This window comes from Hylobates moloch, unplaced genomic scaffold, assembly GCF_009828535.3.
Source record: "Hylobates moloch isolate HMO894 unplaced genomic scaffold, HMol_V3 SCAFFOLD_9, whole genome shotgun sequence".
Taxonomy (NCBI): Eukaryota; Metazoa; Chordata; class Mammalia; order Primates; family Hylobatidae; genus Hylobates; species Hylobates moloch.
Genome location: NW_026652284.1, coordinates 27,320,270 through 27,343,708, shown reverse-complemented (window position 1 = coordinate 27,343,708; position 23,439 = coordinate 27,320,270). Strand labels below are relative to the sequence as shown.

At 49.8% G+C, this 23,439-nt stretch overlaps 1 protein-coding gene and 1 long non-coding RNA gene across 11 annotated transcripts in view; one reads left to right on the top strand and one right to left on the bottom strand.

Annotated features, from left to right (window-relative positions):
• Positions 1–21,831, top strand: part of MECR (mitochondrial trans-2-enoyl-CoA reductase) — a 39,448-nt gene extending 17,617 nt beyond the window's left edge. For 9 of the 10 annotated variants that reach the window (XM_032759559.2, XM_032759558.2, XM_032759564.2 and 6 more), the window contains 7 exons: positions 7,469–7,612; positions 11,732–11,834; positions 12,920–13,022; positions 14,362–14,435; positions 18,374–18,434; positions 18,617–18,689; positions 20,431–21,831. In XM_032759559.2, the coding sequence (XP_032615450.1) occupies positions 7,469–7,612; positions 11,732–11,834; positions 12,920–13,022; positions 14,362–14,435; positions 18,374–18,434; positions 18,617–18,689; positions 20,431–20,588 (716 nt within the window). In that variant the 3' untranslated portion in view covers positions 20,589–21,831. The remainder of the gene's footprint in view (positions 1–7,468; positions 7,613–11,731; positions 11,835–12,919; positions 13,023–14,361; positions 14,436–18,373; positions 18,435–18,616; positions 18,690–20,430) is intronic. The other variant, XR_004370915.2, reaches the window with a different exon arrangement.
• Positions 685–5,066, bottom strand: LOC131384158 (uncharacterized). Its single transcript, XR_009214736.1, has 3 exons — positions 4,891–5,066; positions 1,054–1,201; positions 685–713 (listed from the first exon to the last, which is right to left on the bottom strand). It is a non-coding gene; the product is annotated as an uncharacterized LOC131384158 (long non-coding RNA).
• Positions 21,832–23,439: the final 1,608 nt, after the last annotated feature.

The following is a 23,439-nucleotide window of genomic DNA, read 5'->3' as shown; positions in this document are numbered from 1 at the left end:
AAAAAAAAATAAGGCCAGGCGCAGTGGCTCATGCCTGTAATCCCAGCACTTTGGGAGGCCGGGGCAGGCAGATCACCTGAGGTCAGGAGTTCGAGACCAGCCTGGCCAACATAGTAAAACCCTGTCTCTACTAAAAATAAAAAATTAGCCAGGCGTGGTGGCATGCACCTGTAGTCCCAGCTACTCAGGAAGTTGAAGCAGGAGAATCACTTGATCCCAGGAGGCAGAGGTTACAGTGAACCGAGATTGTGCCACTGCTCTCCAACCTGGGCAACAGAGTAAGACTCCATCTCAAAAAAAAAAAAAAAAAGTTAATTGATTTGTGGAACTGAGTAGTGTAACGGATTGAAAGCTTCGGGTTCAGCTAGATCCAGGAACCCCAGTACTATCAGAGTTGTGTCTCTCACTTGTTCTCAGATGAGATCTCCCTACATATTGATATAATCAAACCAACAAATATTGGCCACTCTCTTTGTGCCAGGCACTGCTCTAAGCACTTCATGTATATTAACTCAATTGTTCCCACAACATGAGGTGGATACTTCATCATTCCCACTTTTCAGGTGATATAACAGTAAATGCAGCAGAAAACTGTAAACTGTTAAGCAGTTCATCCAAGGTCACCCAGCCAAAAGTGATGGAGTTAGAATTCAGATCCACTCTGATACATACCTCTCATAGATGGCCACCAGCAGTCTGAGGTTCATATCACCCTAAAAACAAACAAATGAGCATATCCTCCACAATCATGTCCAGCACAACCATATCCATCCCCCAGAAGGGCCTGAATGGGCCTTGCCCATCCCTGAACCAGTCCCCTGGGGTGGGGTAGGGCCACTCCGGTTGCTCTGATTGAGTCTCTCACCCTCCTCTGTGGTACAGAAGGTGGGGCCTTGTGGTTGACAGCCCCAGAGATTAGGAAGGAGCACTTGTAGAAAGAAAAAGATACTAGGCAGGAAAAAAAAAAACAGTAATAGGAGTCTACTACAAGCTCTTTGCTTCTCTGAGATCAGGAAGGCTGCCAAGAATGGCTCCACCGTCTCCTACACCCACCTGGTGGTGAAGGAGCTCAGCCATTTGAACAAATTGAGAGCTGCAAGGATTCACTGGATCCTGGTGCCAGTGCTTCGGGCCAGCCCCCGTGCTGAGTGAAGGTCCTATCAAGGTGAGCAGACAGTTCCTGCCCTCAGAGTGCTCTTGGCTGGCAGTGGGAGGCCCAGGAATGGAAAAACAACACTTAATACAATACAGTATTACAAGTGCTATAATCACAGGATTGACACAAAGACAAGAGTCCTCTATCTTGGAAAGCCTTAAGAAAGGCTTCCCAGAGAAGTGATGCTTGAACTCAGTCTGGAAGAGCTGCTGGAAGCGCAGGCAGTGGGCTAGGTGAGCAGGGGCTTCCCAGGCACAGAGTACAGCGTGTGTGAATGTAAGTGATGAGAGAAGGCACAGCACTGGTGGGGAACTGCAATTAGCTCAGGGTGGCTGGCTCATGGGTGCGAGTGGGAGAGAAGTGAGATGGAGCTGGAAAGGTGGGCTGGGACTGGGTCCCGGCGGGCCTACATCCACAGTGCGAGGGGTACCAACAGAGAGTTAAGTAGAGGAATGATTTGATAGGATTTGTGCAATGCAGAGAATTGTCTGGAAACCATTGGTCTGGAAAGGCAGAGGGTGGAGGCAGAAAGCCAGTGAGGAGGTGGGCAAACAAGTCAGGCTTCAGATGATGAAGTGTGAGGGTCTGAATGAGACAGTGCCATAGGGCTGGAGAAGAGGGCATGGAGTCAAGAGCTAAAGTAACAGGACTTGGCAATACTTTCAGTTTGGAGAAGAGAACAATAAAGGATGTCTGCCAGGTGTATGGGTAATTGTACATGTGGTGGTGGGGTACCCAGAACAGGGATTCTTCCCTGGAGAAAAGGTGATTCTTTTGTTTTGTTTTGTTTTTCTTTTGAGACAGAGTCTCGCTCTGTTGCCCAGGCTGGTGCAATCTCGGCTCACTGCACCCTGCAACCTCCACCTCGTGGGTTCAAGCAATTCTCCTGCCTCAGCCTCCCGAGTAGCTGGGACTACAGGCGCCCACCACCACACCTGGCTAATTTTTGTACTTTTAGTAGAGACGGGGTTTCGTCTTGTTGGCCAGGCTGGTCTTGAACTCCTGACCTCAGGTGATCTGCCCGCCTCCGCCTCCCAAAATGCTGGGATTACAGGCGTTGAGCCACTGCGCCCGGCCAACAGGTGAGTCTTTTAAGCAAGGTGCCAGCCGGAGAGGATGAGGATTTTATAATTGGGAGGACTGCAATTAACTCAGGGTATTCAGTAAACATTTTTTGAGCATCTGCAGCATGCTGGGCTCGAGGACACAGCAGTGAACAGACATGGTCTTTCTTCTCGTGAAGACTGCCATTTAGTAAGAGTGGCAACTATTAAACACGTAAGTTCTTAGCTGGCCACAGCTTGGTCATTTTTCATGGTTCTGAGCTGCCCAGCTGTTGCTAAGCCCATAGCCAGCCTTTTCCCACATGCAGCCAATCCCAGGGGAGACTAGACCAGATGGTGGGGATAGATCTTTGCCAACTGACTTTCTCCTTGGGAAATATGCAAAACCTTCCTGAGGAAGCACAGAGCCTTAGAAAGTGCACTGGCTTTGGAATCAGGGGCAAGTTCTCTTTCCAGCTCCACTGTATGACCTGATTTAAGTCACAGCTACTTTGAGCCTCAGTTTTTTCATCTCAAAAATGGGACTAATAGTCACTGCCTAGCATGTCTCAGCAGTACTCAACTGAGAATATATGCAATGATCTTTGCAAATGCCAAATTTCTGTATGCATTAGATCAGGAGTTGGCAAACTTTTATCTTAAAGGGCCAAATAGTAAATATTTTAGGCTTTGTAGGCTATACCATCTTTGTGACTAGCCAACTCTACTATCGTAAACAGCCACAGGCAATATATAAACAATTGAGTGAACATGGCTGTGTTCCAATAAAACTTTATTTACAGGAATGGGCATGGTGGCTCATGCCTGTAATCCCAGCATGGGAGGCCGAGGCGGGCAGATCGCTTGAGTCCAAGAGTTCAAGAATGGCCTGGGCAACTTGATGAACGTCCATCTCTACAAAAAATTAGCCAAGTGTGGCAGCGTACACCTGTAGTGCCAGCCACTGGGGAGGCTGACATGGGAGGCCGGAGACCAGGAAGCAGAGGTTGCAGTAAGCCACACTCCAACCTGGGCAACAGAGTAAGACTCTTGTCTCAAAACAAAACAAAAAAACACTTTATTTACAAAAACAAGTGGTGAGGCAGATATAGCCCACAGGCCACAGTTTGCTGACCCCCAAGTTCAATAATGGAGATGGTTAAGGGTCAGTTGCATATGAGTGAGGAATTGGGAATCCTCGGAGCTAAGGTATGGGAATTAGCATCATTAAAGGAAAACAATGTGTGTAATACACCCACTGTGTACTAGGCATAGTGATAGTCTCTGTACAGATGTCTTTAGTTTAATCTTCACACTATGACATAAGTGTTACTCTCTGCATTTCACAGATTAGAGAAATGGAAACTCAAAAAAGGTGAAGTGATCATTCAAAGTCGCACACTAGTGAGTGGCAGAGCCAGGGTTTTTAAGCAGGTCTCTCCAACTTCAAGCCTAAGAGTTCTACTTGAAACCCTGAAAGCCCTTGTCTCTGAGCACGAGTGCTGCCTCCCTCCCACCCAGAGTCTCTTGAGAAGAGGATTAGGGACTGCTAAGCCCCAGAAATCCATATCAAGGGTTGGCTTTCCATTGTCTTGCCATAAGGGGAATTAGAAAATGCCCTGGATTTCATACATAGAAAGCCCTGCACTAGGCATTTGGTGCACGGTAGAGTGCAGTAAGTGTTAACTGAGATGAATGGGAACAATGATGTGAAGGCCAGTCCAGGGGAAGCCCACAGGATGCTGGGGCACTTCCTGGATTCCAGAGGAATCCTCGCCTTTTCAGTCTCTTATTTTCTCAGCCGTAGACCTACTCTAGGATTGACACGGCCTTCTCTAAAAAGTGTTCCTGGGCCGGGTGCAGTGACTCACGCCTATAATCCCAGCACTTTGGGAGGCGAAGATGGGCGGATCACAAGGGCAGGAGATCAAGACCATCCTGGCTAACACAGTGAAACCCCATCTCTACTAAAAAATACAAAAAAATTAGCTGGGCGTGGTGGCGGGCCCCTGTAGTCCCAGCTACTCAGGAGGCTGAGGCAGGAGAATGGCGTGAGCCTTGGAGGCGGAGCTTGCAGTGAGCTGAGATCGTGCCCCTGCACTCCGGCCTGAGCGACAAAGTGAGACTCTGTCTCAAAAAAAAAAAAAAATGTGTTCCTGCCTCCTGTCCCCAGTTCTTGGTCACTAAAGCCCACATTGACATCCCTGTTTCGTATAGCACAGTTAGTGATTACCCAGGCTGCCCCCTGTTTCCCACAGCTGACCCACATAGGACCAGGACACCATTAGAATCCCAGCAACTAGATAGTGAGCAGGCACGCCCAAGAGCTTTGGAAGCATAGGCCAAGTCCCCGAGCTGCCACAGTGACCAGACGCTGAGCCAACAAGGCTCCAAGCAGTTTCCCTAAGGTGACACAGTGAGGACGTTGTGGAACCAAGGCTGGAGTCTCTGACTCCAAAGCCTACCCTCTTCACCCCTTCTTCATACGAGATCCTGCCCGTGTGAGTGCAGACCCCTCACACAGTCCTCACCAAATCCTACTGATTCTGTCTTTAAAACAGAACTCGAATCCATCTTCTGTTCCTCATCCCCATGGCCAAAGTCCCAGTCTAGGCAGCCATCATCTCATACCTCGACCCCCACAAAGACCTCTGGCTTCCACGCTGCCCCTCCCCACGCCACAGTCTTTACCCAGCAATGAAGTGATCTTAAAGCATACGTCGGATCCTCTCAGTCTCCTCTTAAAGCTTGTTACAGGCTTCCCACTCACTCCTTCACTAAAACAAGATCAGCTTCTCCATAGCACGGCGCTGAGGTCATGTTCTCATCCCACAGGTTGTGACCCATTCGAGAAATCAGTCTAGTGAGTTGCAAATAGCACTTTTTAAAATTAAAGTTGAGAGAAAAGAATAAAAAATAGCAGAGTATCTCACATATAGTAAGGGTAAGTATTCTATAAAACACAGGCTTATGCTACATGTATATTCATGTATGTATATGTACGAACTCACAGTGGAACTCATGGTTACTGTGGGTCAGAATTCCGAAAGTCTAATATCACCTGCCCGGCCCCTGCTGCATCAGCCAGGCCAGCCATGTCTCAAGCCACTCTTCCCATCACTCTCCACCCTGCGGTGCAGCAGCATCCCATCCCAGTCCCGTGTCTGTCCTGCTGCAGCATCTCTGCATCTGCTGCGTCCCCTACCTAAGATGTTCTTTGTGTGCTCTGAGTGGGTAGCACCTCTATCCTTTCACTCTTAGCCTGTCACCTCCTCAGAGAAGTATCCTTGACTCCCATCTAAAGTAATTCTCTTGATGTTACTGTCTCTTTATAATTTATCATTATCATATCTGCTTTTTTTCACCTGTTCAACTCCACTAGAATGAAATTAAGGAAACTGTCTGTGTTGTTCAAGTGCCTGGGTGCAAGATAAATATCTGTAGATGGAAGGAGGCAGCCCAGATACCCAGGTTCCAGCTCCAACTCTGCCTAGATAAGCCAGGGGGCTCTGGGCAAGTCACTTCCTCATTTCCTCCCCTGTTGCATGAGGCATTCAAAGCGGATGCTCCATAAGGGCCTTCTCAGTACTGACATTCTAGAATTCTTTTGTCTGGAACTGGAATGTGGGCTGGAAGTTGAGAATCATTTCTTTCAAGGTTATAGAATTTTTCATTTCCTTATCTCATTTGATTCCTACGGTAGCTCCTGGAGGAGGCGAGTCAGGCTGTTCTTGCCTGTGCCGTTTACACATTAGAGTAACTGAAACTCAGTGACAGGAATTTTCTCAAACCAGCAGAATAGCAAAACCAGGTTTGGCATCTGTGCTCTTGACTTCTACTTTTATGCTTTCTTCCCTAAAACCACCTGAGTCAGGCCAGGCTCGGTGGCTCACGCCTGTAATCCCCGTATTCTAAGAGGCCGAGGCGGGCAGATCAGCTGTGGTCAGGAGTTCGAGACCAGCCTGGCCAACATGGTGAAACCCGTCTCTACTAAAAATACAAAAATTAGCTGGGCGTCGTGGCAGGTGCCTGTAATCCCAGCTACTTGGGAGGCTGAGGCAGGAGAATCGCTTGAACCCAGGAGGCAGAGGTTGCAGTGAGCCAAGATCATGCCATTGCACTCCAGTCTGGGAGACAAGAGCAAGACTTCGTCGTAAAAAAAAAAACAAAACACGTGAGTCAACCTGCTCTAGATGAGAAGAATGAGGACTGTGTAGGAAAAAGGGGGCTTTCTCAGCTTCTCCTGCCCTGGTGGTAACGTTACTACTGTCTCACCCTTAGATTGCAGCAGTTTGAGGTCATTAACTACCTGCACGGTGACATTAACTAAATCTAATGGTAACTCAGAGAAGCAGCCTCTGAATCGCCCTTACAATGGTATTTGGCATTTTTTGTTTTGGTTTGTTTTTTGTTTTTCGTTTTTTGGGTTTTTTTGAGACAGGGTCTTGCTGTGTCACCGAGGCTGGAGTGCAGTCACGCAGTCATAGCTCACTGTGTCCTTAAATTACTGGGCTCAAGCAATCTTCTCACCTCAGCCTCATGAGAAGCCGGGACTGCAGGGCATCATGGCAGCTAATTTTTTTTTTTTTTGGTAGAGACAAGTTCTCGCTATGTTGTCCAGGCTGGTCTTGAGCTCCTGGCCTCAAGCAGTCCTCCCACCTTGCCTCCCAAAGTGCTGAGATTATAGGCGTGAGCCACAACACCCCATTTTTACTACATGTTTAAGATAAGAATAACTATCTATTTTGGGCCAGGCGCAGTGGCTCATGTGTGTAATCCCAGCACTTTGGGAAGCCGATTCAGGCGAATCACCTGAGACCAGGAGTTCAAGACCAGCCTGACCAACAAGGCAAAACCCTGTCTCTACTCAAAATAAATAAATTAGCCATGTATGGTAGTGCATGCCTGTAATCCCAGCTACTCAGGGGGCTGCAGCATGAGAATCACTTGAACCCAGGAGGCAGAAGTTGCAGTGAGCTGAGATCACGCCCTTGCACTCCAGCCTGGGCTACAGAGCAAGACACTGTGTCAAAAAAAAAAAAAAAATTAAAAAGAATAACAATCTATTTTGCGTAATTATCATGAGGACTCAGACATTCAGAGGAACGTCCAGATTTTCTTCTTTTTCTAAACATCCTGGATGCTATCCTGGATGCTTCCAGTGGATGCTACCCACTATCCTGGATGCTCACTGGCCAAGGAGGGTGAGCTGGGGTTGAATATGCACAGGCCTCCTTCCTTATGATCCTGGCTTCATCCTCTGACTCAGGAACCTGGCGGACCGAGGCTGTGTTCAGCGAGGAAGCACTGATCCAAGTTCCAAGTGACATCCCTCTTCAGAGTGCTGCCACCCTGGGTGTCAATCCCTGCACAGCCTACAGGATGTTGATGGATTTCGAGCAACTGCAGCCAGGTAGGAACCCGCAGGTTAGGGGAGCAGGCCAGGGTCTTGCAACTAGGATGCCACTCACATCCTGACCCCAAGGCCAGGAGAACTTGCAAGGTGGAGGTTTTGAGCGGGTGATGGGCCTCTCACCTGGGTGAATGTTGTTACTTTCACTTAGAAAGATGTTAGCTTGGTTCCTAGGAAACATGCTGAAACCTCATGAGGAGTACACTCTCGAAAACTGCCGCAGGGTCACATTCCCTAGAGCTTGGGATTGAATTCTGTCATTCAGCAAAAATGTGTCGAGCTGGGCTAAGCTCTGGGATACAAAGCCAGACAGGATAGACACAGTCCCTGTGTTTTCAATAAAATGCTGAACTTAGTGTTAATAATTCCACTCAGCGTTTACATAGCACTTTCCAGTTCACAGAAGTGCCCTGACAGGCATTACCCCCATTGAGTGCATTAAATCTTCAAAGCATTGCAGTGAGGTTGGTACCATCATTGGTTAAGAGCTCAAGCTCTGGGCAGATAACCTGGGTCTGACCCCAGGCTTCACCTTTCCCTGACTGTGAATTCGCCTCTCAAATCATCAGATTTTTCTTCTGTAAAATGGAGAATAAAGAATGTGGAGGGTGAAACACTGCAGCATAACACTTCACACAGTGCTGGGCATACAGTGCAGAGACTGTCCACTGCTTTTATTCTTCTTCCCTTTCATAAATGGGAAAACTGAGGACCAGAAAGGTAAACTATTTGCATGAGATCAGCCAGCAAGTAAATGACAGAGCCAAGTGTTTTTATTTGGGTTTCCCTGAAAGCAGAGCCTAAGACCAGGACTGGGTGCAGAGAGTTTGTTTGGGAAAAAGAAATGAGGGGGAGTGAGGAGAGTGAGACAGAGATGGAGGCAAAGCCCATGAAGCCTGGTTACTGCCGCGGGCAACTATTGCTCAGGCTGTTTTTTTTTTTGAGACGGAGTCTTGCTCTGTCACCCCAACTGGAGTGCAGTGGCGCAGGCTCACTGCAACCTCCACCTCCCGGGTTCAAGGGATTATCCTGCCTCAGCCTCCCCAGTAGCTGGGACTAAAGGCACCTGCCACCACGCCTGGCTAATTTTTGTATTTTTAGTAGAAACGGGGTTTCACCATATTGGCCAGGCTGGTCTCTAACTCCTGACCTTGTGATCCGCCCACCTTGGCCTCCCAAAGTGCTGGGATTACAGGCACGAGTCACCCACCCCCACCCGCCTGCTCAGTCTTGCTGGGGCCCTCTGAAGACTCATAGAACCCACTGCAGAATTAACCCTTAAGGCCAGGCATGGTGGCTTATGTCTGTAATCCTAGCACTTTGGGAGGCTGAGGCTGGCAGATCACTTGAGGTCAGGGGTTTGAGACCAGCCTGGCCAACATGGTGAAAACCCGTCTCTACTAAAAATACAAAAATTAGCCGGGCGTGGTGGTGGCGCCTGTGATCCCAGCTGCTCAGGAGGCTGAGGCAGGAGAATCGCTTGAACCCAGGAGGCGGAAGTTGCAGTGAGCCAAGATTGTACCACTGCGCTCCAGCCTGGGCGACAGAGCAAGACTCCATCTCAAAAAAATAAATAAATAAAATAACCCTTGAATGATGAGAGGCTGGGCCAGTTTTCCACTAATTCTCACACCCCATTGTTTAAGGGTCGCCCTAAGGGCATTAACCTCCTGGGCTGCCTGTGCACATCCGTGAGCTGCAGTGGCTGTAGAACTCACCCAATTGACCTCTCATGCCAGCGAGGAAACTGAGGCCCACAGTTGTTGGAGTGTGATGAAACATGGTGCCCAGCCACTGTCCAAGGCCTGGCCGAAAGCCGATGCCAGTTCCCACAAAGAGAAATACAGGTTTCTCGCAACTATGGCAGATGGTTCCCGGGAGCCTTTGGTGGAGAAAGCCAGTGGCTGTGACCAGGGACCTTTGCTAGAGTCCTAGTGTAGCAGACACTTTGTTTGCCTGTGTCCCATGCCCTAAAGCCACCTCCCATTTAGGCTGCAGCTGTGGTACCAGATCTAGGCATTTCGATGCTGCCCACCCTAAGTACCCACTGCGCACCTCTCCACTTTTCCTGCCTCAAGGCTGATACAGCCTGAACTAGATCACTGTTGAATAAACTGAGGATCTTGACACATGGTAAGAATTACATTTTACGGCCGGGTGCGGTGGCTCACGCTTGTAATCCCAGCACTTTGGGAGGCCGAGGTGGGCAGATCACGAGGTCAGGAGATCGAGACCACGGTGAAACCCCGTCTCTACTAAAAATACAAAAAATTAGCCGGGCGTGGTGGCGGGTGCCTGTAGTCCCAGCTACTCGGAGAGGCTGAGGCAGGAGAATGGCGTGAACCCGGGAGGCGGAGCTTGCAGTGAGCCGAGATTGCGCCACTGCGCTCCAGCCTGGGAGACAAAGCGAGACTCCGTCTCAAAAAAAAAAAAAGAACTACATTTTACAATGTGATCAGTTTATGCAAATAGGAATATATATATAATGGAAACCAAAGTTTCGTGAAATACCCTTACTGTGTGACATACTCTGTTATTTTTTATTCTCTTCTCAATTTTAACTTTAAAAAAAAAAAGGTGAGGCTAGGCGCGGTGGCTCACGCTTGTAATCCCAGCACTTTGGGAGGCCGAGGAGGGCGGATCACGAGGTCAGGAGATCGAGACCACAGTGAAACCCCGTCTCTACTAAAAATACAAAAAAATTAGCCGGGCGTGGTGGCGGGCGCCTGTAGTCCCAGCTACTCGGAGAGGCTGAGGCAGGAGAATGGCGTGAACCCGGGAGGCGGAGCTTGCAGTGAGCCGAGATCGGGCCACTGCACTCCAGCCTGGGTGACAGAGCAAGACTCCATCTCAAAAAAAAAAAAAAAAAAAAAAAAAGGTGCTTGCAACCAACTAAATTGATTCATAGTCCACTAGTGGGGACAACCTGTACGTTGACCCCTGGTGAAGATGAGTGGGCATTCGTCTTCCAGGAAGTCCTCTATCTCTAGTTTCAGCCCGTTGTGTGACAGATCCCTGCCGCCTCTCAAAAACCAGATCGCATTTCAAATTCAACAAAGCACTTTCCCGGACACGATGCATTTGGCTCTAATCGGGGGCAATTTTTTTTTTTTTTTTTTTTTTTTTTTTAGAGGGAGTCTCACTCTGTCGCCCAGGCTGGAGTACAATGGCGCGATCTTGGCTCTGGCTCATTGCAACCTCCACCTCCCGGGTTCAAGCAATTCTCCTGCCTCAGCCTCCCTGGTAGCTGGGATTATATTTTAAGGGAAGGAAACTGAAGTTCACAGAGGTCATGACTTGCCCTGTCTGTTTAGTTACAATCATTGGTGAAACTGAGACTCATGCCCAGATCCGTCTCATTCCAGAGCCCACATTTTTCCCAGCATGCCACACTGCCTTCCCCAATGGCCAGGTCCAAAGCTAAACCTTGGCTTTGCCACAGAACTGTAGGACCCTGTTTCAGGGGCTGCCGGGTTCTCCAGCGCAGCTCTAATCCCATTTCAAGGCAATGCACCTTTATTAAACACTGCAGAGGGGAATAGGGCATGAACCTTCCCTCTCAAGAAGCTGCAACCTGTTGATAGAAATGGACCTATATATAATGAAGTGTAAGATGGGGCAGACCATGGTATGTGCATTAATATAGAGGCCCACAGAGCACTGTGGGAGCACATAGAGGGAACAATGTAGGAAGGCTTCATGAAGGCTGCACTTGAGCTGCGCTTCAAAGGATCTACAGGATTTCAATAGGAAGGAAGAGAGAAGGAGGGAAACACTGCAAACCAAGGAAATAACCTAAGCAAAGACTTGAGGACATAAAAGTTGGGAGGATGATGAAGGCTATAAAATCTTTTACATAGCAGGGCAGGGTCTAAATTATATCCAGTGTAGATGCTGAGTTGCCAAGTCCTGGGAGGCATCATGAGTGTTGTGGAAGTTTAGGAGGCATTAGGAGAACAGTGAGAAACAGTGAAAGATCTGAGAACACTCAGCAGCCAGGTCCTGGGTCCCTGTTGAGCCTGAGGACTCCCTTGCCTACAGAAGGACCCCCGGCTTGGAGCCTTTGACCTATTGCAGATCTATACAGGGCTTGATTTGGTTCACTTCCTGGCTCCACAGGGGATTCTGTCATCCAGAATGCATCCAACAGCGGCGTGGGACAAGCGGTCATCCAGATCGCCGCAGCCCTGGGCCTAAGAACCATCAATGTGGTCCGAGACAGGTGCGTGGGGGAGGCGGCTTCATCCCGGACCGTGACTTGGGTCTTTCCCACCTCCCATCCCTGCGGTGCCCAGTTGTCCACCAGAGGGCGCCCCTGCATAAGCATAAACCGGCCTTAGGCGTCACTGACAGTTGGCGGCTGAAACAGATGAGTCAGCCCTAAGAAATGAAGTCCAGCTGGCTTTTGGCGAGAGGATGAGTGAATCTGACATGTCAAGAGAGGGCAGGAAGGAGGTGGAGACTGCCCTTACTGAACAGCTAAGACTTGCTGAGACTCTTGGCTTGTGATAACCTCATGTTTTCAAAACCCCAGTTGATATTTGGGAATGTTTTGAGCTGTATTATTCTTTGTGTGAACTGTCTAACCCAAGGCCCCTTTACCCTTGCTTTTGTGTGGTACTTGGAAGTGCACTAAATACAGACGTGAAGGAGACAGGGGCAGGTTTGTCATCTGTCTTTTACAGATGAGGAAACTGAAGTTTCAGGGAGCAGCTTGCCCTGGAAGACACAGCAAGTCAGTAACAGACTCGGTTTCCTCACTTATTCTCTTTCCATATCGTCCAGTTTCTCTAGGCCTCACTGTCCGTGAATGTGGCTGTGGCTGTCATGGAAGCCCACTCAGTATAATTGAAACCAGCTTCAGTTCCTCAATTGTACTCGCAAAAATCATTCCATTTGCCTTAACCAGAGAGACCCAGAGCCACTCCTGGGCTAGACTGTGTATGTCCAACACTCTGAAGAACCACTTGAAAAGGGCGGGGCGGGGGAGTGGAGTTTGTCCTTGCAGTAGAAGAAATCAGGAAGTTAGGTGACTTCTCCCTGGGCACAGATGGCTTCTAGCACTATTGAGCTGTCAGGGCCTGTGAAAACCACCCAGTCTCACTCCGTTTCCAGTGAGGAGACAGTCAAGGGCTGTTGAAACTGGATGAAATTAGGTGGCTGGTCCCTGCTCAAGCCTGGCTTAAACCTAATCCCAGCTTCCTGCAAAAAGAAGCACGGGTTCTCCCAGCTGTGGCAGAGAGGTCCTGGGGGACTTTGGTGGAAAAAGTTGGCAGATGTGACCAGGGACCTATGTTTGGTTTCCAGACCTGATATCCAGAAGCTGAGTGACAGACTGAAGAGTCTGGGGGCTGAGCATGTCATCACAGAAGAAGAGCTAAGAAGGCCCGAAATGAAAAACTTCTTTAAGGTACCTAGGAAGAGGGACATTGCCCCTCCAGTCCACGCACATCTCCCTGAAGAAAGTTGACATGCATCAGAGAAGCTGGGGACTGGCCCCATTGTTCCTCTCTGGAAACCTCCCTTTGCCTCTTCTTGGTTGGTTAAAGCCCATTCCCCCTAGCCAGGCGGCAGGCAGCATGCATTAAGTGCCCAGATGCTGGAAGGGAGGCACAAGAAACAGATAGAGTTTAGGAAACCCAGTATGACTTGCAGTTTAAACATTCGTGGTGGGCCGCATCAGCCCACATGTAACTCTTAGAACTGGCAGGAGAGGACCTGAGGAAACAGAGACATAGAAAGAGAAAGAAAAGAAGTAACCTTTCCCACCTACCTGCCTTACATTTTATCTGGTAATTTCCACAAAAGCTCTTCAAAGGAACTGTTATCTGTTTTACAGATTAGGAAACCAAGACTCAGAAAAGAGGAAATGCTTAACTAAAATCATATAGTTTATAAGGGGGAGAGTCAGAGCTGGCCTCAGTCTCTCTGAACTCAAAGCCTCTTAACCTTCCAGAACCTCCACCCCACAACATGCCTAGTAAGTGACCAGACCCTCAGCCCCTTTTCACTGAACCATCTGCAGGAACCAAAGACACACACTCGAGGGCATGCGTCTCTTGCGAACATTTCTGAAGCAGTAGATCAGCATATATAATATCAGCTGAGTCAAAGGACTGAAAAGGGGGGCACCCAGGGAGCTGAAACCCACCAAACTGCACGCAGATGCCCTTTGCCTATTCTTTCCCAGAGAAGATGACTTCTGCCAGGTCCTAAAATGGACAACAGGATTAAGTTGCTACAGAAAAGGCCCTTCTTGGCCGGATGAGGTGGCTCACGCCTGTAATCCCAACACTTCAGGAGGCCAAGGCAGGCAGATTGCTTGAGTCTGAGAGTTTGAGACTAGCCTGAGCAACACAGTGAGACCTCTATCTCTACAAAAAAAAAAATTTTTTTAATTATCTGGGCATCATGATACTCATCTGCAGTCCCAGCTACTTGGGAGGCTGAGGTGGGAGGATTGCTTGAGCCCAGGAGGGTGAGGTAACAGTGAGCCATGATTGCACCACTGCACTCCAGCCTGGGTAACAGAGCAAGACCCTGTCTTGAAAAAAGAAAGAAAAGACCCTTCCTAAGCAGAGAAAAAGGTGAGTTCAAAGGCAGAAACACACACACACACGCGTGCGTGCACACAAACAAAGGCATAAACATCTCATTGACTCCCTCCTTTTAACACAGCACTTGGGCAAGCTTCAGACCCCATATGTAGAGCGGGGATGCTCTCTCACTGCACTTCTGTTGTTTTCCAGGACATGCCCCAGCCACGGCTTGCTCTCAACTGTGTTGGTGGGAAAAGCTCCACAGAGCTGCTGCGGCAGTTAGCGTAAGTCCCTTGGGCCTGCAGGTCCAGCTCACCGGAGCTCTCCAGGTCTTTAGCTAGGAGGACCATCAAGTGACTGAGTCCCATGGCCAGTTCGAGCCAAGTCCAGGTCAGCACAATGTTGAGTGGAAACTAGGACCAAAGTCATCCAGCTATTTGGGCACTGCTTTCTCAGCCTTCCCTTGTGTAGATGACCAAAATTTTGGCCTATCCAGCTTTATTTTTCCAAGGGACCCCAGAAGTAGACTGCTAAGCTGCCTGCCATAGAGGAATAGTCAAGGATTTGTAACCTAGGGATGTCTGAAAAAGTCACTTAGTCCTAGCTTATTTAACCTTTCAAAATTTGTATTAGCTTTTAAAATAGATTCTAATTTTAAAGGTAACATTATGCTTATTACAAAACATTTTGAAAACATATAAAAGTGCAAAGGAAAACTTAAGCCTAAAAGTTTCCTGTTGGCTGGGCACTGTGGCTCATGTCTATAATCCCAGTACTTTGGGAGGCCAAGGAGGAAGCATCACTTGAGGCCAGGAGTTCGAGACCAGCCTGGGTAACATAGCGAGACCCCATCACTACAAAAAAAAAATAAATAAATAAATAATTTTTTTTTTTTAAGTTACCTGGACAGGCATAGTGGTTCATACTTGTAATCCCAACAAGACAGGCAGATCACTTGAGGCCAGGAATTTAAGACCAGCCTGGCCAACATGGTGAAACTCCGTCTCTACTAAAAATACAAAAAAACTAGCCGGGTGTGGTGGCAGGCACCTGTAATCCCAGCTACTCGGGAGGCTGAGGCACAAGAATCATTTGAATCCAGGAGGTGGAGGTTGCAGTGAACCGAGATCACACCACTCTACTCCAGCCTGGGTGCCAGAGGGAGATTCCGTTTCAAAAAAGAAAAAAAAAAGTTACCTATCACCCCACCACCAAGGGGGATAAGCCCTATGGACAATATTAATGCATGTCCTTCCGTTCTCCTTAATATAAGCTTCTAGGCGAGGCGCGATGGCTCACACCTGTAATCCCAGCACTCTGGGAGGCTGAGGCGGGCAGATCACGAGGTCAGGAGATCGAGACCATCCTGGCTAACATGGTGAAACCCCATCTCTACTAAAAATATAAAAAATTAGCCGGGCGTGGTGGCGGGTGCCTGTAGTCCCAGCTGCTCGGAAGGCTGAGGCAGGAGAATGGTGTGAACCTGGGAGGCGGAGCAGTGGGCCAAGATTGTGCCACTGCACTCCAGCCTAGGCGACAGAGCAAGACTCCATCTCAAAAAATAAAAATAAAATAAAAATAAGCTTCTTGAGCTAGAGTGTCCGTAAAAAGACACTTCCTAACTAAAGCAGGAACCCCCTCAATAGCATGGATTCAGCTAGCACATACTTGCTTGAGCACTTACTAGGTACCAGGTACAGAGAGGGCTGCGACACTGATGTGCCCTCTGAGAATTCACAGGCTAGATGAGCAGGTGAGTCACGTGGCCAGAGTGCTGTGGTGAGTATTCACCGTGCACCAGACTGTGTGCAGTACTTGACTTACCCCTCCCACAACCACCTAGACAGGGGGTGCAGTTCTAATCTCTGTTTTATACTTTAAAACAATGACGCCCAGGCCGGGCACGGTGGCTCATGCCTATAAACCTAGCACTTTGGGAGGCTGAGGCAAGTGGATCACCTGAGGTCAAGAATTTGAGACCATCTTGGCCAACATGGTGAAATCTCGTCTCTACTAAAAATACAAAAATTACCCAGGCATGGTGGTGGGCGCCTGTAATCCCAGCTACTCGGGAGGCTAAGGCAGGAGAATCGCTTGAACCCAGGAGGTGGAGGTTGCAGTAAGCCAAGATCGTGCCATTGCACTCCAGCCTGGGCTTCAGAGAAAGACTGTGTCTCAAAAAAAAACGAGGCCCAAAGAGGTCAAGTACCTGGCCCAAAGTCTAGTCAGCAGGAGAGCCAGGCTTGACCCCACATTTGAGCACACCGCTTCAGCCCTATACCTGACAGCCCCATACCTGACAGCCCCTACGGCAGACCTCAATCCCAGTGTCATTGCAGGAGGAAGCGTTACGGGTGTAGGCACTGGAGTCAGAATGGCTGGGTTCAAGCCCCAGCTCTGTGACTTACTAGCTGTGGGCCTATGGAAAGTTAGGCAGTATGTGAAAAACAATCCAGGCCTCCGTCTCTTCATCTGTAAAATGGGGGTTATATAAACCCTCTGCCTCTGAAGGGTAGTCTAACACAGGAGTCCCCAGCCCCCAGGCTGCAGACCAGTACCAGTTCGTGGCCTGTTAGGAACCAGGTCACGCAGCAGGAGGCGAGCAGTGGGTGAGCGAGCATGGCCGCCTGAGCTCCGCCTCCTGACAGATCAGCGGCAGCATTCGATTCTCATGGGCATGTGAACCTTATTGTGAACCACGCGTGCAAAGGATCTAGGTGCCGCGCTCCTTAGGAGAATCTAATGCCTGAGAATCTGAGGTGGAACAGTTTCATCCCAAAACCATCTCCCCCACTCCAGTCCATGGACAAATTGTCTTCCATGAAACCAGTCCTGGTGCCAGCAAGGTTAGGGACCGCTGGTCTAAAGGACACTGGGTGATATACAAATTGCTGTACAAATGACGGATGGGCCTCAGCTTTCTCATCTCTAAAACAAGGTTGTTACGAGGATTCCCTGAGGCAGTACATGCAAAATGCTTAGAACTGTGCCTGGCGCATAGTAGAAGCCTGGTAAGTGTCAGCTAGTCTGATTAGACGAAGTGCAGCAGGGATACAGAGGGGAGAGGGCTCGGCTCCCAGGAGCTACTTTCTATAGCAGGTGGCAGTCGAGGGGCACTTAAGACCAAACTACCCAGCAGCCTCAGGGACAGAAGCACCTGCCCTAGGACAGCAGCTCCTTCCATTCGGTGGTTTTGAAAGTCTACCTACCTTGTGTTGTCCCCAAATGTGCCTGAGGTCATCCTTGATCAACAGACTCCTAGAAGAGCCAGGGAGTGGGGAGGGGAACATAGGTTAAGTCAAGCATGTGAACTCCAGGCTTATTCACTTAAAAATTATGTTAGTCTCACTGTTGTATGTCAGCTGATGTGGGGGTGTGGGTGTCAGACAGCAGGTACTGAGAAGGCACCTCCTGCAGTGAGAGGATGCTTCTCATTGTTCCCTGCACAGTCCACATCACTCCTTATCTATAGAGTGTTTCGTCACGTTGATTCTTAGAATGAGCTTTGGCAGATGAAGAGATGAGCGCGGCCATTTTCACTGCATCGCCCAAGGTCGGACACCTGTGAGAGCAGAGGCAAGGCTGAACTCTCAGCTGGGGAGAGCATGTTTCTTTTCAGCACTTAATCAAAGCCTGACTGGGTGGGTTAGATCAATGGATTCCCAACCCTGGCTAAACACCCAAGTCATCCAGAGCAGGTGTGTGTGTGTGTTTAATATACATTCTCGTCTCCTGATTCATTGGGTCTGGGATTGGACCTAGGAATCTGGTTTCTTTATTGTTTTGTTTTGTGTTGAGATGGTCTCACTGTGTTGCCCAGGCTGGAGCGCAGTAGTGCGATCAGGGCTCACTGCAGCCTCAATTTCATGGCCTTAGGTGATTCTCCCACCTCAGCCTCCCAAGAAGCTGGGACTACAGGCATGCCACCTTGCCCGGCTAATTTTTTGTACTTTTTTTGTAGAGGTGGGGTCTCCTTTTCTTGCCTAAGCTGGTCTTGAACTCCTGGGCTCAAGTGATCCACCTGCCTCAGCCTCCCAAAGTGCTGGGATTATAGGCAGGAGCCACTGCGCCCAGCTGGAATCTGTATTTTTCAGCCTTTCCCAGAGATTCTGACAGCAGGGTTTATAAAGGAACCAGGGTTGGAGTAGAAGCACCATGGCAGGTTCAGGAAGGGCTCTGTCTCTGCCTTGCAACCACTCTTTGTTCTCTTCGGACTCTTTAGGCGTGGAGGAACCATGGTAACCTATGGGGGGATGGCCAAGCAGCCCGTCATAGCCTCTGTGGTAAGCTGGGTGCAGGGGGAGGCATGCCTGGAGCCGGGCCAGACACCTCAGCCAGGCCACATCCCCTGGCACGACAGCTGTCTAAACAGGCAATGCCCCGTCCCTGGAGGGGAGTCTGTACCCTTAAGCGGTACCTGAAGTTCTTGCCCTCAGAGCCCAGCATGTCCTTCCTGTGTCTGCAGAGCCTGCTCATTTTTAAGGATCTCAAACTTCGGGGCTTTTGGTTGTCCCAGTGGAAGAAGGACCATAGTCCAGGTGAGTGCATGGCCCAGTGCCAAGAGTCACAGATGAGGGCAGTGCCTGAAAATGGCAGCAGAAATGACCAGCTATTGTGAGCCCTGGAGGGGTGATTGGGTCCCCAGCCCCACAGAAGGATCAAAGAGAATAGACTTAGCCCAGCTACAGTCAGCAAATAGTTATTGGACTAAACTGGGTTAGTCTTAGGGGCACAGAACAAGACAGACACTGCCCCTGTCCTGAAGAGCTGACAGTGGGGGAAGATGGATAGCCAAGCAGAGAGAATAGACTCTGGAGCCAGCCTGCCTGGGTTCCAATTCTGCTTCCACACTACTGGATAGAGGTTCTGCCTAGCCAGCAGTGGGACCTTGGGCAAGTTACTTAATCTCTGCCTCAGTTTAAACGTCATAAGTTTAAACTCTTGTTAGCGAGGTTCAGCGTGGTTAAGTAGCGTGCCCAAAGTCACCTCCCCGCAGGGAGGGATGCAGCCAGGATGTAAACAGGTCATCTCCCTATTCATCTCCTGGAGGACTGGCTCCCCAGAATGGGATCTCCAAACTCAGGACAAAGAATAACATGGAGTTATCCAAGTGAAGGGGAGGAAGGTGGTGGCATGAAGGCAGTGTTTCGGGCAGAAAAAATCGAAAATCACATGTGCAACTAGGCACTGAAGTGCTTCCAAGCGACCTGGAGCACTAGATCTGAGCTGGGGCTGGAAAATTGGGTGAGTGGGTTGTGACCAGGTTACAAAGGCCTTATAAACCTGATTAAGGCATTCAGACTCACTGGGGGTTTTTTGCTGTTTTGAGGGGTTTTTTTTTTTAGACAAGGTATCACTCTGTTGCCCTGGCTGGAGTGCAGTGGTATGGTCACAGATCACTACAGCCTCAACCTCCTCGGTTCAGGCGATCCTCCCACCTCAGCCTCCCAAGTAGCTAGGACTACAGGCACACGCCACCACATCCAGCTAGTTTTTGTATTTTTAGTAGAGATGGGGTTTCATCATGTTGCCCAGGCTGGTCTCAAACTCCTGGGCTCAAGTGATCCACCTGCCTCAGCTTCCCAGATTATAGGCGTGAGTCACCACGCCCAGACAAGACTCACACTCAAAGGCAACTGAGGAGCCACTGAAGTGTTTTAACCAGTAGATATGACTAGATTTGAAGGCTGAATGAATTTAGTCTATGGAAAAACACTTCTCAGCCGAGGCCTTCACTTCTCAACTTCCTGTACCATGTAGGGTCCTTCGCAGGAGGCAGGCCCAGGAAGGGGACGTTGGTGGCGTCAGGTTGTGGGGTTCTAAGGGAGTCCTGGGCTCTCGGAGAGCGCCATTGCCTGAGCAGAGCTCGACTGTTCTACATCACTTGGTGTTCCAGGCACACCCACTCCCTGGGCCTCCTCTGGCCTCCCTGCCTCCGCCATCCTTCTCCTCCCACCATTCAGTGCTCCTGGCACCACTGTGGCCAGGTTCTGTGAGTCTGTGCCATCTTAGCCACCACTCTGAAGGGTGGTCTCTGCCTGCCTGCCCCTCAGCCCCTAGAGCCACTCCTATGTTCCTCTGTCCCCATCTGGACCTCACTGTCCTAAAGATAGGCAGGGACCAGGCTGCCCCCACAGCCACCCTATCCTTGGCACAGCCAGGACTCTCAAGGCTTTATTGGAGCTCGGTGCCAGCTCCTGCCCATAGGGCATCCCCGTGCCACATCTCACCAAGCCCCAGCTGCTGTTCTTCTGTCTGATTTCCTCCAACCTCCTGCAGACCAATTCAAGGAGCTGATCCTCACACTGTGCAATCTCATCCGCCGAGGCCAGCTCGCAGCCCCAGCCTGCTCCCAGGTCCCACTGCAGGACTACCAGTCTGCCTTGGAAGCCTCCATGAAGCCCTTCGTATCTTCAAAGCAGATTCTCACCATGTGATCATCCCAAAAGAGCTGGAGTGACATGGGAGGGGAGGCGGATCTGAGGGGCTGGGTGCAGGCCCCTCAGTTGGGGCTCCCACCTTCCCCAGACTACTGCTCTCCTCACTGCCTTTTCCTATTAGGAGGATGGTGAAGCCAGCCACGGTTTTCCCCAGGGCTAGCCTTAAGGTATCTAATAAAGTCTGAAGTCTCCCTTCCAAAAAGTAGAAGTCATCCCTGTCGAGAAGGACCATCACTGTACACTGGTCAGCTCACAGCACCAAGAGGCCCCTTTCCTGCTTTTCTGTCATGTGTTCCCCCAGTAATCATTTTCTGACCACCCTGAAAGCAAAGCCTAGGTGGGTACTGGCAGTACAAAGGCCAGTAGGCCACCACCCCTGGCCCCAAGCTGCACAAGCCCACAGAGGAGGGTCCTGTAGAATGAACGCTTCGATGTGCTTCTCAGGTAGCGTGCAGCCCAGTCCGGGGCTTGGGGAGGATCAGCTGCATGGAAGAGTGGATGCCAGGCTGGGGTCATCAGAGCCCTGAGGAACTTGGACGTGGGGTCTCCACTCTCATGGAACTGCCATTCTAACTGGAGACATAGACGGTATACCAGTGGTTCTCAACCAGAGGCGATTTTACCCCCAGGAGATTTGACAATGTCTGGGGATATTTCTGGCTGTCACAGCTTGAGAAGGAGGTTGCTACTGGCATCTAGCAGGCAGAGTGAGTGCTGCTGTTAAACCCACCACAGGACACAGAACAGCCTCCTGCAACAAAGAATTATCCAAGGCCTGGCACAGTGGCTCACACCTGTAATCCCAGCACTTTGGGAAGCCAAAGCGAGTGGATCACTTGAGCCCAGGAGTTCGAGGTCAACCTAGGTAACATGGTGAAACGCCATCTCTACAAAAAATACAAACATTAGCCAGGCATGGTGCTGTGCACCTGTAGTCCCAGCTACTCGGGAGGTTGAGGTGGGAGGATCACCTGAGCCTGGGAGGTCTAGACTGCAGTGAGCCATGACCATGCCACTGCACTCCAGCCTAGACAACAGAGCAAGACCCTATCTAAAAAAAAAAAAAAAAAAAAAAAAAAATCCAGCCCCAAATGTTCAATGTTCATGAGGTCGTTGATAAACCGTGCATTAAACAATCTCACAGTAATTACCATAGTGACTAATGCTGTAAAGAAGATATGTGGGGTGCTGTAAGAGCAGAATAAAGATCTTGCCCCAGGGTCGGGGGTATGCTTCCTTGCGATGAAGTTTGAAGGTAGGCTCTGACAAATGAGTGAGCTTTATTCAGGCTGAGAGAAGAGCTTGACGTGACTTTTTGGTATTTGCTTCACGATTCATTTGCTCAAAGCAAAGAACAGAGGCTTCAGGGTGTCTCCCTTATCACCTGGCCCTCTGTACCCTGCACTCAGGAGCCTCATTCAGGATGTATTTATTGAGTGCCTCCTGAGTGCCCAAAGCTAAGGATGCCAGTGAAAGAAGTGCTGCTGGCCCTCAGGTTGCTCAGCCTATGTAAGACTGACGAGTACAGTATAATGATGAGGTCACTGACATGGAGGTGTTCAGAGGGCCTTGAGAGGACACACAGGGGCCCCAGCTCTGCTTGAGGGTATCAAGGAAGGATTGCTAGAGGAAGCGTCTCCCACAGCCAGTCTTGAAAACCCAGCAGGAAACTGCGTACCCAGCAAAGCCGACAGCACATGTGAGAGTTTAGAGGCCTGAGAGCCTGGCACTCAGGGAACTGCAGTCAAGTGTAGCTGCTGCCTTAGACGTGGGGGAAATGTGGGAACTGAGGTGGGAGACACGGGCGAGGGTCAGATCACAAAGGACCATGATGTCAGGACAACCCTGAAGCCCTAGGGAGGCACCAAGAGATTTTAGGCAGTGGAGCAATATGGAAAAAACTGGCTCAGAAGGTTTTATTTATTTTTTATTTTTTATTTTGGGATGAAGTCTCACACTGTTGCCCTGGCTGGTGTACAGTGGGGCAATCTGGGCTCGCTGCAGCCTCCACCTCCCGGGTTCAAGCGATTCTCCTGCCCCAGCCTCCCGAGTGGCTGGGACTACAGGCGCGCACCACCACACCCAGCTAATTTTTGTATCTTTAGTAGAGACGGGGTTTCACTATGTTGGCCAGGCTGGTCTTGAACTCCTAACCTCGTGATCCGCCCACCTCGGCCTCCCAAAGTGCTGGGTTTACAGGCATGAGCCACTGCGCCCGGCCGGAAGGTTTAATTGCATGCCAGTTTGCACACGGACTCCCAGCATCATCATCTTTTCTTTGGGAGCATCTTTTGTTCTGCTGGAAAAAAGGACTTAGCTTCAGCCTGGGGCTGGGAAAGGTCTGCGTTGCCCTCTGGGGAAAATGTGCCACCTTCTGGGCTCAAGATCAGACCCAACTCTTTCCTGTTCCCTGTCCTCTAGGTTAGTGGGACAAGTGATTGTACAGATGATCAATGCAGGCAAGTGAAAAAAGCCTAAGGCGGCGGGAAGGCTGCCAGAGGCCACAGGAGTAAAATTAAGATTAGGTTCTTTAGGTCAGGTGAGGTGCCTCACACCTGTAATTAGCCAGGCGTGCTGGTACGTGCCTGTACTCAGGAGGCTGAGGCAGGAGAATCACTTGAACCTGGGAGGCGGGGGTTGCAGTGAGCTGAGATCACGCCACTGCACTCCAGCCTGGATGACAGAGTGAGATTCCGTCTCAAAAAAAAAAAACCGAATGGGACAGCAGCAAGATCAAAGGAGCCTGGCTCCCTGACACCCAGAATCCCCAACTGCCCACCTCAGGACTTGTTTTACATGAGAAATAAGCTTCTGTTTTATTCAAGCCCCTAGTATTTGGGGTTTCGCT